Below are 17,179 nucleotides of genomic sequence, written 5' to 3'. Positions count from 1 at the left end.
CCTTGGGTGAAAGGCTGTGCAGAGAACTCATAGTGACCCATTATTGTCTCCTGCTCTACACTGCACAGCCTGAGTCAGGACAGATTAACTAACCAGCTTCCCTGATTCTTTTCCTCCATCGAGGGCATCAAAGTTCGCTGCCTTATCAACATAGTCATGTAATTATCTTCTTTTTTTTTCTGCTTCTTTATTTTATTTTGCATGTTTTTTCTTTTTTTTTCTCCTGACCCTCTCGCCCCCAGGGGAATTGTTGCCCTGTCTGGACTACATGATGATCATGTTCGTGTTCTTCCCCCGCAAGTCTCATCTATTTCCATGACTCTCTCGGAGCCCAGGACTGGGAACTGTGCTGCGTGGTTTAACTAGCCTTGAGTATTGCAGAGAAAGAATGTTGCCTTCAGAAATACGGAGTTAGGGGAGGAGAGGAAAGGGAGAGGCCGGAGGGCAGGAAAAGACAGTTTTTCAGAGACCAGGGAACTCAAAGACGACTTTGAGACAACACCATGTTTTTGTGCTTCCCGTGTGGGGCACAGCGCCTCGTTCTGTAGCTTCTCGGTGGTTTTTGTTGTTGATGATGATGGTGGTGGTGGTGACGAAGGTGATGATGGTGGTGATGATGGTGGCAGTGAGTCACCACTGTATTTTTGGAGTCTCCCAGGCTAATGGGGAGTCCCAGCCCCGCTCCTTTGTTTTTACCTCCTTAGCATGGTGGGTGGTATTGCCTCTTTACCCTCTGTACTTCTTTCCCTCCAGCTTGTCTGTTGTTCCCAGTACCTTATTCTTTTGGCCAGAGGAGCTCTGCAGATTCAGTCAAGAACAAGAACCCACTTCATCTTCCTTCACATTGATGTGGTTTTGGTAGACAGTGGTGTTCTGAGTGAGGGGGCAAATCCAAACCAAATGTGAAGATGCGTAAGCAGAAGCCCACACCCTTTCATCTCCTACAGCGCCAGGATGGGGGGCTCGTGTGGGGCTTGGAGACCGGAGTCTGCTTATTCTGACATGCTGGGTTACTCCTGGGTTGCTGTCAGTACCAGGTCTGTTACTCAGCTGCTAACTAGCCGGAGGGGGCTATTTGCCAGTCCTTTTTCCGAGATGAAGGTTTGAGTCCCATGAATTCATAGACTGTTGAGCACAGGCACCTGGAGATCATCTAGGAACCCGCTGGTTTCCTAGTTCAGGAAGCTGCACCCCAGACCTTGTGGGACATGATATCTGCGCAGAGGTCCAGCAGGTAAGGGTGGGGCGAGACCAGAACAGGCCCAGTACAGTTAGCCCTCTTTTCCTAAACCATCTCCCTCCCCAAGTCTCAGAGCAAATTAACCTCAGATGTTTATATATTTACCATAGCTGCTTTTTATTCTTCATTACCTGTTCTCATCTTACTCCTGTTTCTTTGTGAAGAGATTCTTTTTCTTCACATCTTTTTCATAAAAAATAAATAAATTTCAACCGGATTTCCTGATGAACCTTTATTCCTGGTAATGAATGATGAGATGCCTGAGCTTAAAAAAGAAGGCCGAAAAGGAAATCAATCGAATCTCTGCTTTTCTTTGCAGACACTCTGGAAAACGGATCCAATAAGGGTGACAGGTGAGCGGTATGTTTTTCTTTGCCCCGGGCACTTTTCGGTGACAGCCCTTTCTGCATCCGCTGCCGTGAGTTTGACCGTTGTCTTTCTGTTCCGCTTAAATCCAGTGCAGCTAACAGAAGGGGGCCGAACAAGGATGACACATACTGGAGGGAGATCAACGCAGCGATGGCCCTGACAAATCTCGCCCAGGGAAAGGACCAGCTGCAGGGGACCACCAGCTGCATCATCCAGAAGTCGTCCCACATAGCAGAAGTAAAGACAGTCAAGGTGCCCTTGGCTCAGCAGTTCTAAGAGCCAGTCGCTCTTCAGGTTGAAGGCTGTCCTTTGCCTCAGTGTTTTTCTCATAAACCTCTCATCCTAAGAGCCAGAGTGGGAGTGAAAACGACTCCCTTTCAAAACTCTTCTCATTTTTTAATCATCCTAAGTATATCATTTAGTTGCTTCTATAAAAGACACATAAATTATAAAACCTCACTGTAGTCAAAAATATTAACTTATTTTATGTTACTCCCAAGTATGCATAAAATGTCCGCCTTGCCATTACAGTAAGTGCCTTGCTTTCCCGAAACTAAGCTACAACGTGGGCGTAGTGGAGCAGCTATGCCTCAAAATGACAACGCCACAATGCTTATTAGACTGTGTGTACCATTCCAGATGGACCTGCCCGTGCCAGGACTGAAACCATCATTGCTGAAAGCCCTTGAAATGTGTTCAGTAATTCACATGTTAAAACTTGGAAAACTATTCAGCCCGAATGAAGTGTTCCTTTAAAGAGAAAAAAAAAAAAAAAACAAAAAAAAACTAAACCTTCTGCACTGTGTAAAACTTGTTCAGTGTGCTTTGCAGAGTGACAGTGAGAATTTTATGCATGTATCTTCCCTGCCTATCTGGTAGGTTACAAACTTCCAAAATGGAAGGTCTGGGGATCACACTGTATACCTTTAAGAAAAGCGGCAACGATTGTGATCAGGAAAAAAAAGTTTTTAAGCCCTGCTGGAAGGCACCACAATGCCCTTTAGGATTGATCTGGATTTTCTTTTTCTAAATTTTTGCCAAAGTTCTGGGAAAAAAGTTTATAAATCTAAATAATTTTCCTGCATAAAACTAAATCTATAGTTTAGTTTTCAACATAATCCTGTTTGCATTAGAGTTCAGTGTTTTTCATATGGAATGGCTAAAAACCTCTTATTTGGTTCATGTCAAATTGCAATTGCTGATGGACAATTTATATTGCATTGAGAACAAGGCAATAAAAGAAATGTATCTCTATGTGAATATATATACACACAAAATTGATTTTTTAAATTTAAAACATATGGAAAACAAAACATTGAACAGTTCCTTGATTTTGCCAAGTAGGACATTAAGGTAAAAGTTAAGTGAAATCATGCGTTAAAAGAAAGAACACTTTGTTTCTAAATTAAACTATCATTGAGTGAGAAATAATCAATATCAAGAAAGAAGATCTGTTTCAATCAAACATTAATATTCTAATCAGCTTGGGGAGTCCTGAAATTTGAATAAACAGTAGGGATGCCAAATATAACAGAGTATTTGTGCTCAGAGAAGTAAAAGGGATTTGACTCTTTCATAGTGGGATGCTTTTTCTGGGTATGTAATCTATTCTGTAATTTTTTTTTTTTAAACTGGAAGGCATTTTTTGTGAGTGTGAATGAGAGCCAACAGTGCAGCCATGTGGTGACATTTTTTGTTATTTTGCAAAATGCTTTTAAAACCAAACGCTGCTCTAGCTGATATATGGACATATCAGTCTTGATATAAATTGTAGGACACTTTTTCATGTAACATAGCATTTGGGGGTTGGGTTTATTTAGTGTAATGAAAATAATTTGATATAAAAATATTTTGTATATATATATTTTTACTTTGTTTTCTAAATTGCTGTTTGCAGTAAGAGTAAGTGCAAAGCAAGATATGTTAAGTTATGACTGTATGATCAGATGAAGTATGAGTTCTTTTGGTTTACATCCTTAAATAGTTACGGATCCATGATAAAAACTTTGGAATCTATGTAAAGCAGTTTTGCCAAAATGCGATCATGTCAAAGAAAACAGAGGACCAGTACTTCACTCTTTTTCATACTACTATAAGTTATTCTGTTATTAAATATTTTAATAAAATTGTGTTTGTTTTGACATATTTCAGTTAGATAAATGGATGCTGTTTTTTTTTAATTTGAATTAGTCATAATTCATTTTTGCTGTCTTTTCAATAAGAATTAGCAAATTTGTTCTATGTTATAAACCGTGGATGACAAGCCAATATAGGACAGCTCTTCTCATGATTTTTCTCTTTTTTTAATACCAAAGCTTGGAGTCTGGCCTTTATAAACACATCAAGAAGAGTTTATAATTAGCACATCCCTGGCAATTTCTCCAATTGCAATTACTTTTAATTTATTTTTTCTTTTGCTGCTTTAACATTTTCTGGAAATTAAAGTCCCCCCAAATCCTTTAAAAAAATCTTCAACAATGCCGAGTCAGCAGCTGAGACTCTAACTCATAATTTATGTTGTAGAGAAATAGAATTACCTCTATTCTTTGTTTTGCCATATGTAATCATTTTAATAAAATTAATAACTGCCAGGAGTTCTTGACAGATTTAAAATAAAAGTTAATTTCTAGACCTCAATGATCATATGAATTTTGTTTTCTTTTGAGAGTTGACCAGGTGGAGAGAGACATTAGAACAGAAGGGTCCATTATATGCCATAATTCTCCTTGGGTTGGTCAGGGATAACATGGGAGCACTGCATTTGTATTAGGGTTGAATTTCATCACCTTAGACCACCAACCCCCCATCTAAGAGATGACGAAAAGGAAGTGTGATGCTAACTGCTAAAACACATAACTTCAACACGAGCATTTTCATTAAATACCTTCTTCAGTAGCTAAGTACAGTAAGCATTGTTACTGTGTGCTATGCACTGGAGAGAACCTTGGTTTTGAGGCTACAGATGGACATTTGCGTCCGAGCTCTGCCACTCACTACTGCGGGATCCAGGCTCAGTCACTCTCTGCTTCAGTTTCTTCATCTGCAAAGTGACAGTGACAGTTACACCCTGTAGAGTTTGCTGCAAGGTTTAGAGATAATATGGGATATATACGGTGCCTGCCACATTCTTGGCGTTTAATAGGTGCTCAATAAATGGAAGATATCACGTAATTTTAATTTCTCTCTATAGGGTTTATGTGCAAGAAAGTAGAAACATAAATGGAATATGAGATGTGGGCATTTAAATAGAGAGCTTTGGGAAAGGAAAACTGACATGACAGATTGCCGTGAACTGATCAAAGTCGGTATCAGAGACCTCAAGGAAGATCGTGTTATTACCATTACTTTGATCTTCCTGAAGAAAAGCTTAAAGCAGAACAAAGGAAAGGAAGAACCGACTTGCCCGTAGGAAGCACAGTGTGTGCGACAGCTTCCTTCATTCGGGTCAGCAAGAATGGCTCTCCGCACTGTTTGCCCTGAGTGATCCCGCTCAGAGGACTCCGAAGGCGAGCTGCTGTCTGCACCCTCCGCCTGCTCCAAGTAGCAGTGTTTAACAACCAGTGGCAGCCGCCACGGTCTGCTTTTAAACTCATCCAGCTCAAGGGCGTAACATCACGCAAATAAACACAGAGAGTAAGAGCAAGCTGCCCGGAGCCCTCTGTCTGGGGCGTCTCAGGTCGGCTCTGCCTTGGAAGGCAGCATGGGGCGGTGGTGAGAACTCGGGCTGGCGTGACCTGGCGTTGCCTCTTCCCTCCTGAGTGACTTTGGGGGATAAGCCTAAGTCTTCTGTGCCCCTTGTTTGCTTCTATAAAATTTGATCTATAAAACTTACCTACTCCAAAGGTCTGTTGTGAGGATTAAGTAAGACAGTGGCCACGAAAGTGCTTTGCAAACTGCATGGTACTGTACAAACGTTAACGATTATTAATGTGTTCCAGATGACTCTGAATAGCCTAATATCCCGTAATTTTTGGCAGTATAAGTTGCGGTTTCCATGAAGCATATAGGACCCCTAGATTTTGTCAAAGGCTTGTTATGATCTCCCATCTCCGGGCCTTTTTGAGCACAAAGAGTCCTTTGGTCCTGTACTTCTTTCAAAGAGTCGTGATCAGAATTAGGTGACTGATTATCACGCTGCAGGGACAGAGCCCTAACTTCAGCACTTCCCAGCTTCAAGACCCATCCTCGAGATGGACTAAACATTTGGTTTGGGAGGTGTGTACATGGGCCATAATAAACTCTTTTCATAAGGTGAGAAAAACAGATTGCTGAGTTTGGAAAAACAAGCTGATGTGTTCTTACATCTCTACACAAATGACTCCATGGAACTTCATCCCATGTGAAGATTGTCTCAGTAAGTCTTCTGGAAATTTGATCTGCAGTGAGTCTAATTCATGACTTTTAAACAATTTTTTTAATTCATGTTTTAAAACATTATAAATGTACCTTATGCTAGCTGTAGAAATATTGAAGCAGTATAGAGGGACACAAGATAAAAAAGCCCCACGTCCGATCTCTCATGATCCGTTCCCGCGTTCCAAAGATAACTGTGGTTAACGATGTCTTTTGTATGCTTCCAGAATCTCTGTGCACAAACACACTTGTACTTTTTCATCCTGTCCCTCTTACTATAGTCATACTGCTCTGCAGCATTTTTTCCGCTCCATCCCGTGTGTGTACACATATACCGTGTGTGTGTATATATATACTGACATTGTAGATTTCCTTACTTTAAATGAATAAGACTTGGTTTTGAATTATTAAATTTATCCAACAAATACTCCCTATGGACTTCTACTTCTAACTTTTAGTTATTATAAACTATAGTGATTTTCAAAGTGCTGTTTCACATTTGATAAGGAGCTTGCACCAAAATGCAAATCAACATACTGCTTCCTTGATCACCAAAGTCTTTCTATGAAAAGAAAAAATTGTCACCCGAACTCATACTGCTCTTAGAAGTGCGCTTGAAAGGGAGGAGGGTGCAGCTCAGTGGCAGAGCACGTGCTTAGCATGCACAAGGTCCTGGGCTCCATCCCCGGTATCTCCATTAAATAAATAAATAAATAAATAAATAAACAAACATAATTACCTCCCCTACTTCAAAAAAAAAAAAAGAAAGAAAGAAAGAAAGAAAAAGAAGTGTAGTTGATTTACCTTCTGGCCTCTTATCTCCTAGTGGACTAATAACAAGCAATCTATCGATTGTCATTGCTGTGCAGACCATATTTGAGTAGCACTGTTAGAAATACTGATGCAGTGAATGCTTATATATATATATATATATAAAAGCACTTAGGCACTTAGACACACAGAGCCACACACACCTACGGGATAGATACCTAGAAGTAGAATTAATATGTCAGATGACAGATGCATTACAATTTTTGATGGATGTTGCCAAATTACCATTTAAAAGGTTTACACACTTCTAACAATAGGGTGTCCGTGTCTTATTTTCCTCAACCTGGTCAAAACAATGAGTATTACTAAGCCTTTCAATACTTGACAGTGAGATAAGTAAAAAAGTATCTCACCATTGTTTTAAGTTAGACTTTTTAGACATGAATGACACTGGGGGTAAGCTTCTTGTCCATTGGCATTTCTATTCAGTGAACTGCCTGTTTATGGCTTGTCTGTTTTCTTTCTTTTTCTTCTTCCCTCTCTCCCTCCCTCCCTTCCTTCCATCTGTTTGTTAGTGTCGTATGAGCTCTTTGTATATTTAAAACTTCATACCTTGTCTATAATATAGGTTGCAAGTATCTCCCCAGTTTTTAATATATTTTTACTTCACTTATAATATTTTAAAACTTCAGAGCCTTAAACACCATGTGTGCATATACACAGGGTGTGTAAGAGGGTACTACATATGTTTGGTCATCGTAGAAGCAGAGTAGCTCTGCAGTCAGTCTACTGAAGTGCAGATTCTATCTTTCCTGCTTACTAGCTCTGCAGTTTTAAACAAGACACTTAATCTGACTAACCTCAGTTTCCTCATCTGTAAAATATGAATCATAATAATACCTACTTCCTAGTGTGGTGAGGATTAAATTGGTTATTATATACAGAGCAATTACAACAGCAGTACCTGGTACATAGCTAGTGCCAAGATTGTAAAAAAGACTCATCCAAATTTTCTACCATTAGTTTTATGATTTATTGTGGTATGTTTAAATCTTGTACCTATTGGTGATTTCTTTTGGCATTAAAAATGAGCTAGGCACTCTTAAAAGTTACATGCTTATTTATAAGTCTACCAAAACATGTATGAGATCTATATGAGGAAAACCACAAAATTCTGATGAATGAAATCAAAGGTCAAAGAAGAACTTAAAAAAATGAAAAGATACTCTATGTTAATGGTTGGAAAGAATCAATATTGTCAAGATGTCAGTTCTTCCCGATTTGATCTATAGATTCGATGCAATCGCCATTCAAATCTCATCAAATTCTGTTGTGGATATCGACAAAATGATTCTAAAGTTTATATGGAGAGTCAAAAGACCAAGAACAGCCAACACAATACTGAAGAAGAACACAGTGGGAAGACTGACACTCCCTGACTTCAAGACATACTTTTAAGCTATACTAATCAAGGCAGTGTGGTATTGGCAAAAGAATATACAAATTCAAAAGTGGGACAGAGTAGAGAGCCCAGAAATAGACTCACACAAATGCAGTCAGCTGATACAGTCAGCTGATACTTGACAAAGTAGCGAAGACAATATCATGGAGGAAAAAAAAAACAGTCTTGTCAACAAATTGTGCTGGACCAACCAGAACATTCACTTGCAAAGAAAAAAAAAAAAAGAATCTAGACACAGACCTTTCACCCCTGCACAAAAATTAATTCAAAATGGATCACAGATCTAAATGTAAAAATGTAAAACATTAAACTCCTGTAAGATAGCACAGGAGAAAACCTAGATGACCTTGGGTATGGTGATGACTTTTTAGATATATCAACAAACTCATGATATATGAAAGAAACAATTGATAAACTGTACTTCATTAAAATTAAAAACTTCTGAAAGACAGTGCTAAGAGAATGAGAAGACAAGCCACAGACTGGAAGAAAATATTTGCAAAAAACCCATCTGATAAAGGACTGTTATCCAAAGTATGCAAAGAACCCTAAATTCAACGAGAAAATAATCTGATTTAAAAACAGACCAAAGATCTTGACACCTCACCAAAGAAGGTACACAGATGGCAAATGAGCATATGAAAAGATGCTTCACATCATATGTTAACAGAGAAATGCAAATTAAAACCACAGTAAGATACCACTACACATCTATTGGAACGGCTAAAATCCAGAACACTGACAACACCAAATGCAACAGGAACTCACACTGATTGCTGCTGGGAATGCAAAATGGTACAGCCCCCTTGGAAGACAGTTCGGCAGTTTCTTATAAAACTAAACATACTCTTAGCATATGAACCAGTAATCATGCTCCTTGGTATTAACCCCCAAAATTTGAAAATTTATGTCCACATAAAAACCTGTGCATGGATGTTTAGCAGCTTTATTCATAACTGCCCAAACTTGAAAGCAATCAAGTTGCCCTTCAGTAACTGAATAGATAAATAACATGTGGTACAGCCAGACAATGGAATATGATTCAGCACTAAAAAGAAATGAGCTATCAAGCCATGAAAAGATGTGGAAACTTAAATGCATATTACTCAGTGAAAGAAGCCACTCTGGAAAGGCAATACACTGCATTATTCCAACTGTATGACATTCTGGAAAAAGCAAAACTGTGGAGACAGCAAAAAGATTGATGGTTGCCAGGAGTTGGGGGGTAAGGTAGGCAGAGCACAGAGGATTTTTAGGGCACTGGATATGCTGTGTATGATACCATAATGATGGATACATACCATTATACATTTGTCCAAACCCACAGAATATACAACACCAAGAGTGAACCATAATAACTATGGACTTTGGGTGATAACAATGTGTCATCAGTGTAGGTTCATCAATTGTAACAAACGTACCAGCCCGATGGAGTCTGTTAAAAATGGGGATGCTATGCATGGGGTGGGGGAGGGGGTATATAGGAAATCTCTGTACCTTCCCTTCAATTTTGCCGTGAACATAAATGTGCTCTGAAAAGATAAAGCCTCAATTTTAAAAAATAGATAAGTAAGTGAACTAGATGTATGACTCTCCCCCAAACACCTCCACCCCTGCTAAAGAAAATCTAGTTAATGTCTCAAAGATATTTACTAGATAATCCACTAATCTAAATATTTCCTTCTCAACTCTTTTTTTGCCTTTTACTATAGTAATGAGTATAGAATCCTTTATTACTGTTCTTAGAAATTTCCTGGCTCTTTCCTCATCTTAACTTTTAAAAATATACATGGTAAGTTATTTTATCAAATTCCTACTCCTCCCAAAATTGTGTTGGTATTCGTGGATTGCATGAATATATAGATCAATTTACACGTTGCAATATTGAGTTTTATTGCCCAATTTTCTTCTTTCATTTGATCCTTAACAGAGTTTTATTTTCTTTCATGTGTTTTATTAATTTTATTCCTTGGTGTTTATTTTTATGTGGTATTGCAAATGGAATTTTCCCATTTTTATGTAAACTTAATTATCATTTGTTTGTAGGCAAACCACTGATTTTTAAATATTATTTTTGTTAGCCAGCCACCTTAATTAGAAATTTTTAAAATTAGTTTTCCAGATGTTTTTCTTGGATTTCCAGGTTTACAATCATATTATTTCCAAATAATGAAAAATTTCTGACCCCTTCTAACATTTGTATTCTGTTTTTCTTACCTTGAGGCACTGACTAACATTTCCAGAACAATTTTTAACGATAGAGGTGTATTTTTTCTTACATGATGGGATCACTTCTAGGATTTAAATATTGTATATAATAATATATGTTGGGTTGAGATAGTTATTCTTTATATTTTAATACCATTTTCTTTCATTCCTGGTTCACTAAAAGACTTTATTATAAAAAGGATGTTGAATTCTTTTCTAAACATTTTCATTAAATTGTAACATAGAAAACATCACAAATCATAGATGTACAATCAATAAACTTTTACAAAAGGAATATAATTGCATGACCAACACCCAGATCAAGATAAAGAACATTGTAAGTATTCCAGAAGCCCCTCTGAAGGTAAACATTTTTCTGATTTTTTGTCTGGTTTTGAAATTTAAATAAATAGAATTACAGAGTTACCCCCATGTTTCTGTCTTCTGCTCGATATTGTGTTTGTGAGAGTCATCCATCTTGTTGCATTTAGCAGCAGTTCATTCTTGTTTTATTGCTATACACTGTGGCCCCAACATGTGAATATACCACAAATTCCTAGTATAGCCTACTGTTAGACATTTGTACTGTTTTCTACTTGATGGGGGGGGGGCTATGACAAATGATGCTACTGTAAACATTCTTGTTCATTTCTTTTGATAACTGCATGCATGTATTTTTCCTAGGTGAGAGTGAACTTGTTGAGTTACGTGTAGTTTTAGGGGGTACTATCAAGCAGTTTTCTGTAGTAATCGCACCAGTTTACATTTCTATAAGAAGAGCATGAGAGATCTAATTGCTCCAAACATTTTTTTAATGTTTTAGCCATTATACTAGATTTGCAGAGCCATCTCATTATGGTTTGAATTTGTTTTTAATATTACAGTAAAATAATATTAAATATACCAATATTATTTAATATTAATATTTAATTTGTGGTTTCAATGTGTATTTGGATATTATAGAGTGCCTGTTCAAGGTTTTTGCCCATTATTAACTGGGTTGTCTGTAATTTTCTTAGTGATTTTGATATATTTTGATATGTATCTGAATATGAATCAGATATATAAGTGTGTGTATGTGTGTGTAGCAAATATCTTTCAGAAAAAATATCTTGTACAATGCTACAATTGAATCTCCTTGAGTATATCTGTTTGTTTATTATCAATTTGTAACAATTCCCACCCAACAGTTGTTTCAGTAGAAACTGCCTGCTCTGGGTATTATTTTTATTATTACTCAATCTGCCTGCTCAATCACCATTTTTCATTGCATGCTCAAGACTTTCTTCATTTGGAAGCCCACGTCTGTCTTAAGCAGTGGAAAGCTTATGTTGGGGGTGGGGGGGTGAGGCAGACACTTGCAGCCCTTGTGATCAAGAGGTAGACCAGTTGGCAAACTGTCATCCCTGTTAAGGTGCCCCAGAGTCACCCCTTCTGCTCACCAGGCTGCATAATTCTCCAAAAAGTAGGATGAACTCAGCCCATTGCTCAGCAACCTCACAGCACTTTGATGGTCAGGACTTCACCCCACCTAGCTGCCTTCTTCTCAAGAGATCTCTGTGTTCCTGAGCCAGGCTTTGTCTAAGAACTAGAGTTTGATGCTCACTGCTGGGTTTTCCTCTACAGCACTTCAAGTTCTAGTCTGGACAGAGGGAAACAAAGAAGCGATCCTCCTTCTCCCCTTGCTTCCTCCCTCCTCCTCCTCTTTTCCCTTCTTTCCCTCTCTCCTTTGCCCTCCTCCCCCATCTCCCTCTTCTTCCTCCAAGGGCCAAGTCCTTGCTCAACTCCACAGCCTCTGCCCAACAACTCAAGAGCAGCCTCATGGGGGAGGTGAATCGGAGCTGGCGGTGAGGAGTGGGGCATCTGAGAGGCCCACGTGGGCTGCCGTTCTCCCAGCCTCTCTCTGTTCCATGAGTTACACACTTGACGTACTCTCCATTACATCCTCAGTACAAGAGATGAAGCAACTAGAACTCTTACACCTCCCCTCATTCTCACAGGCCATTTAAGCAATTTCCTTGTTAAGTTTACACTGTCAATATCTATGCTACTTAAATTATTCTCTGAAGCCGTAACTCCCACAGTTACTGAAATGGGTTGAATGCTGACTGTGTGTCCTTTCATATACTGCTTCCTCTTTCTGGGTTCTCTGCTTTGATTTATCTTTTCGTAGGATGGGTTTGGTCTTTTTTTTTTTTTCCAAAGATGAGCTCATGAATACTGTATTCCCTCAGGTTGAAGCTGTCTTCTTCCCTCATACATTCATGATAAGCTGGATGGAAATCTGGGTCTGGGGTCTCAGTCTTACCCTGGGAACCCTTGTTATTGTTCCACTACCAACTGACCAGTTGGATATTATTGTGAGGAACTCTGAGACCAGCCTTATATTCCCCCTAATACATGACTTGATTTTTTTTTTTTTTGGCTTCAGTGTGCATACAATTCTTTGTTTATACATAAAGTTCAGTGACTTAATCACACTGAAGTATTCTAGAGCACTCTCTGTCTTGAGGATCTACAAGCTGAAATTAGTTTATTTCAGGAAAAAAATTCTTATATCTAAATTATTTCTCTTTAAAAATTTACTTTATTTTATTTTTAATATATTTTTATTGAAGTATATAGTCAGTTTACAATGTTCTGTCAATTTCTGGCGTACAGCACAATGCTTCAGTCATATAGGAACATACATATATTCATTTTCATATTCTTTTTCACCATGAGTTACTACAAGATATTGAATATAGTTCCCTGTGCTCTACAGTATGAACTTGTTTAAATTATTTCTTACATTACCCTTTTCTGTTCTCCTCTTGAAAATTACCAATTTACCTCTTCATTTATTCAACTATGTGTACCTATACTGTTCCAGGCAGTTGGGTAGCAGTAATTTATATGAACAGAGTATAGTAGAATTTTAGTTAAATCCCCTGTGTCCATCTTTCATACCTATTTGTAGCAGTATCAAGTTTTCCTTTGGTTGTTTTCACATCTCTGTGTGTTTTTAAAAAATTACCTTCCATTTTCTTTCCTGCCCTCAAAGGCTCACTTTCCATGTCATTACTCTCTCCTCTGTGATAGTCATTTCATTTATATCCTCTGTGAGCTTACTTTTCAGAATGTGTTTCCTCTTCAGCCTCTTTGAGTATGGAGAGTAATATTTGTCACACATGTTCTTCTTTTCCTGGAAAATTCCTTTCCATGAAGGTTCTTCATTTGTTCTTTGTTTGTTATGTTTGCTTTTTATCATTTTGGGGAATAACATTCAGGTCCCACTTTTTGTCTTATACTTACTACTACTCTTTGCCAGTGACCGAAGTGGGTCTAATGCTTACTGAGAGTTTTTTCCTATACCTTTTGCCCTTTCTGGAGCTCTTTATTTTGATTTACTCTTTGTTCAAGAAGGATTGTTGGGATGGGACAGGCACAGTGTCCCTGGCCACTCCAGTCCAGATATGTGTTTGGGAAAACGCCTTGCTCCTATTTCTTACCAAATCTGCTCCATGTCTGCATGAGGCCTAAGTCCTTGCTCCAGGATGGGCAGGAAGTGAAGAGGTTCACCATGAAATATGGTAGGTCTCACGGATTCCTTCTGTGTTCAAATGACTCAGGTCGGCAGTTGCAGACTAGATCATTGTCTTCTCTCTTTTTTCAGGCACTTCTAGTCCATTTCTTGATGGGAGAAAATAAGTCTTGCAGCCTCACTGCTAGTTCTATGTTATGAAACTGAATGCCGCTTGGGGTTTACCCCGTTTCCTGTGGTCTGTTTAAGACCCAAGCCCTTGTCTTCCTCAGTAGGGAATTATTCATCAGCTATTTCAGGATTCTGTTTCACTTACTTTCAGAGCAACCTATACACTGCTTGAGATGTAGAGAGGTATGCATCAACTCTTAGCCCTCAACGTGGTCCAAATGCCACTGCACACAGCAGATTGTCCTCATATTCTGTGGTTGGGTCCAAGCCAGGTTTCATCATAGATGGAGCTTTGCCCTCTGTCTTTCTTCTTGTTGGTACTTGTGGGAGGCTCTGGCCAAAGGAGGGGAGTAGATATAACTTTGTACTGCCGTCATCTACTGGAAGTCAAGAAATTACATTCCTCTTCTTTTTCTTATTATTGGGGCCCTAAAATGTCTTGTTCTGATATTTCATTTTTCACTTTCTTTTTTGTACCTTTGGTAGATTTGCACAACTCTCTAACACTACACCCCCTACCGCTCTCTCTTTCTACCTGACAGTATCGTGTTACCTAGAAATGATTTCTTCCTTTAAATAGCCTCTCTCTTTCCTTTCCTGGTGTGTCACAAGACCCCCTGAGGTCAGTAATGAATGGAGTGGCTATGAAGGAGTGATAACCTCTATTTCCTGTTCTCTTTCTCACAGGCGGTTAAGCTTAAATGTGCGCCATAAAATCTCTTCAACCAACAAGCCCAACCATTTATCACTAGAGTCTTAACTACCTCTGCTTTTTGGATATCTTAACTCCCCAAAGGACTGTCAATTTAACCATAACTACCTAACAACTGCCAAGCTTCACTTTATGAGCTGCTGTTGAGAGTTTAGCTATTTAAGGCTGATTTTTAAAAATTTTTATTGGCACTTCATGGCATTAGCTTGATTTAATGTGCTGTAAATAACCACAACTTAGGAACATTTCTTTTCCTTTAAGGTGTAGGCAAAGATTAAAATGGATACTGAATCATCTTTCTCCATATTATTAACTCCTTGCTGGGGCATTCTTCCAAGTTTGTCCAACTCAAAAAGGTCAAATGTGGTCAGTTCTTGATGGAGAAGAGAGACCTCTGTGGAAGGAAAGAGTGAATTCCTTAAGGCAGTGACTCGCTCCTTCCCCAGCCTGAGCGGCATGGGGCCGCTTCTCCACCAGCCCTAGTCACTTTTCTTCAGGCAAAGGCTTTGATGACATATGTGACTTCACATATCTCATTGAGGACCCTGTGTTTTTGTAAAGGTATTAAAAGTGGGAGAAGTCCAGTGGTTAAAAAGGAGACATTGAACATTATTCAGTCATAAAAAGGAAGTAAGCCAGAAAAAGAAAGAAAAATACTATATGATACCACTCATATGTAGAATCTTAAAAAAAAAAAAAAAAAGGACACAAATGAGCTTATTTATAAAACAGAAACAGATTCACAGGCAAAAAACAAACTATGGTTACCGGGTTGGAGGGGGAGGGGATGAGAAGGGATAAATTGGGAATTTGCGATTTGCAAATTCTATACAATACTATACATACAAATTTCTTCTGTACAGCACAGGGCACTATACTCAATACCTTGTAGTAACCTATAATGAAAAAGAATATGAAAATGAATATATGTCTATATACGTATGACTGAAGCACTATGCTGTACACCAGAAATTGATACAGCATTGTAAACTGACTATACTTCAATTATTAAAAAAGTGTTGAGTCTCACACACACACACACACACACAAAGGAATGAAGTTCTGACACACACTGCAACATGGATGGACTTTGAAGACACTGAGTAACATAAGCCAAACACTAAAGGTCAAATATTGTATGATTCCCCTTCCGGTACCTTGAATAAGTGAATTCATAGACACAGAAAGTAGATTACAGGTTAACCAGGGGCTGGGGGAGGGGCAGTGGGGTTCCAGAGTTTCTTTCTGGGGTGATGGAGTTTTGGAAATAGAGACCCGTGATGGGTGTACAACACTGTGAATGCAACTGATGCCACTGAATTGTACATTTTAAAATGGTTTACATTTTTTAAGTTTATATTTATGAGAATCATGATTTTACTTTTTTATTGGAGTATAGTTGATTTACAACATTATAATATTTGCTGGTGTGCAGCAAAGTGATTCAGTTATACATACACATATATATACTTTTTCAGATTCTTTTCCATTATAGATTATTACAAGATACTGAACATAGTTCCCTATGCTATATGGCAGGTCCTTGTTGTTTATTTTACATATATTGGTGTGTATCCAGCTTCCATAGTTTTTAAAAAAGATATATTTTACTTTAAAAAACAGATGCTGGGAAGCAACTTCAAGACTTTCACTTCCTCCCCACTCACCTCTTCTGAGGGAGCTGTGAGTAAATGTGTATCCTTAGGGTCCTGCCCCGAGATCCTTTCTCCTCATTCAGAAAGCAGAGGCCCCGGGACTATGTCTGGCGGCTCTCTCTCCATCACCCTCTCCATTCCTGGTTCTCCATTCCTGGTCCTCCCTCCTGGAGGAGCCACACTGGCCTCCTCTCTCCCGCCCTCCCCGCTCTGAGCAGCCCGACCCCAAGTCCCTCGGTTCACTTCCAAGGCTGAGCCAAATGCCCTTTGGCTGTCCTCCCTGCCACGGGAAGGTGGGTGTGACAATTCCAACCAACACTAGCTGAGATTTAACAAAACACACTCACCCATTTCTGGGCTGGAGCGAAGACCTGGGAGGAGACCACCGCGGCTTTCAGCCCTCCACAGCCCCTTGTGAGAAGCGGAAGGGCACTGGGACAGAGTAGTCGCTCCCTGAGTGACTGTGGCCATGAAGAGCCACAGCCTCAGCCCCACCGGCCACTTGGGAACCAAGCCAAATCAGGGGGACTGGTGCTCCTAATCACCAAGTGAGCTGGTGACCAGTTTGTCTTCTGCCCCAGCCCTAAATCCTTCAAACCAGGGAGGCGGGGGGAGGGGGAAGGGTGCAGATACAGGCACGTGGCAAGGGCAAGGCCATGGGAGCAGCTGCGTGGCACGAATCAGCAAAGATGGAGAAAGCCCAAAACAGTGTTTA

At 39.2% G+C, this 17,179-nt stretch overlaps 1 protein-coding gene across 1 annotated transcript in view; it reads left to right on the top strand.

Moving 5' to 3' along the window:
- Window positions 1-2,621, top strand: part of MKX (mohawk homeobox) — a 57,903-nt gene extending 55,282 nt beyond the window's left edge. The window contains exons 5-6 of the mRNA XM_031444552.2: window positions 1,560-1,593; window positions 1,699-2,621. Of these exons, the coding sequence (XP_031300412.2) occupies window positions 1,560-1,593; window positions 1,699-1,885 (221 nt within the window). The 3' untranslated portion in view covers window positions 1,886-2,621. The remainder of the gene's footprint in view (window positions 1-1,559; window positions 1,594-1,698) is intronic.
- The last annotated feature ends 14,558 nt before the right edge of the window (window positions 2,622-17,179 follow it).

Source organism: Camelus dromedarius, chromosome 26 (assembly GCF_036321535.1).
Source record: "Camelus dromedarius isolate mCamDro1 chromosome 26, mCamDro1.pat, whole genome shotgun sequence".
Classification (NCBI taxonomy): domain Eukaryota; kingdom Metazoa; phylum Chordata; class Mammalia; order Artiodactyla; family Camelidae; genus Camelus; species Camelus dromedarius.
This window is presented reverse-complemented; position numbering and strand designations above follow the sequence as displayed.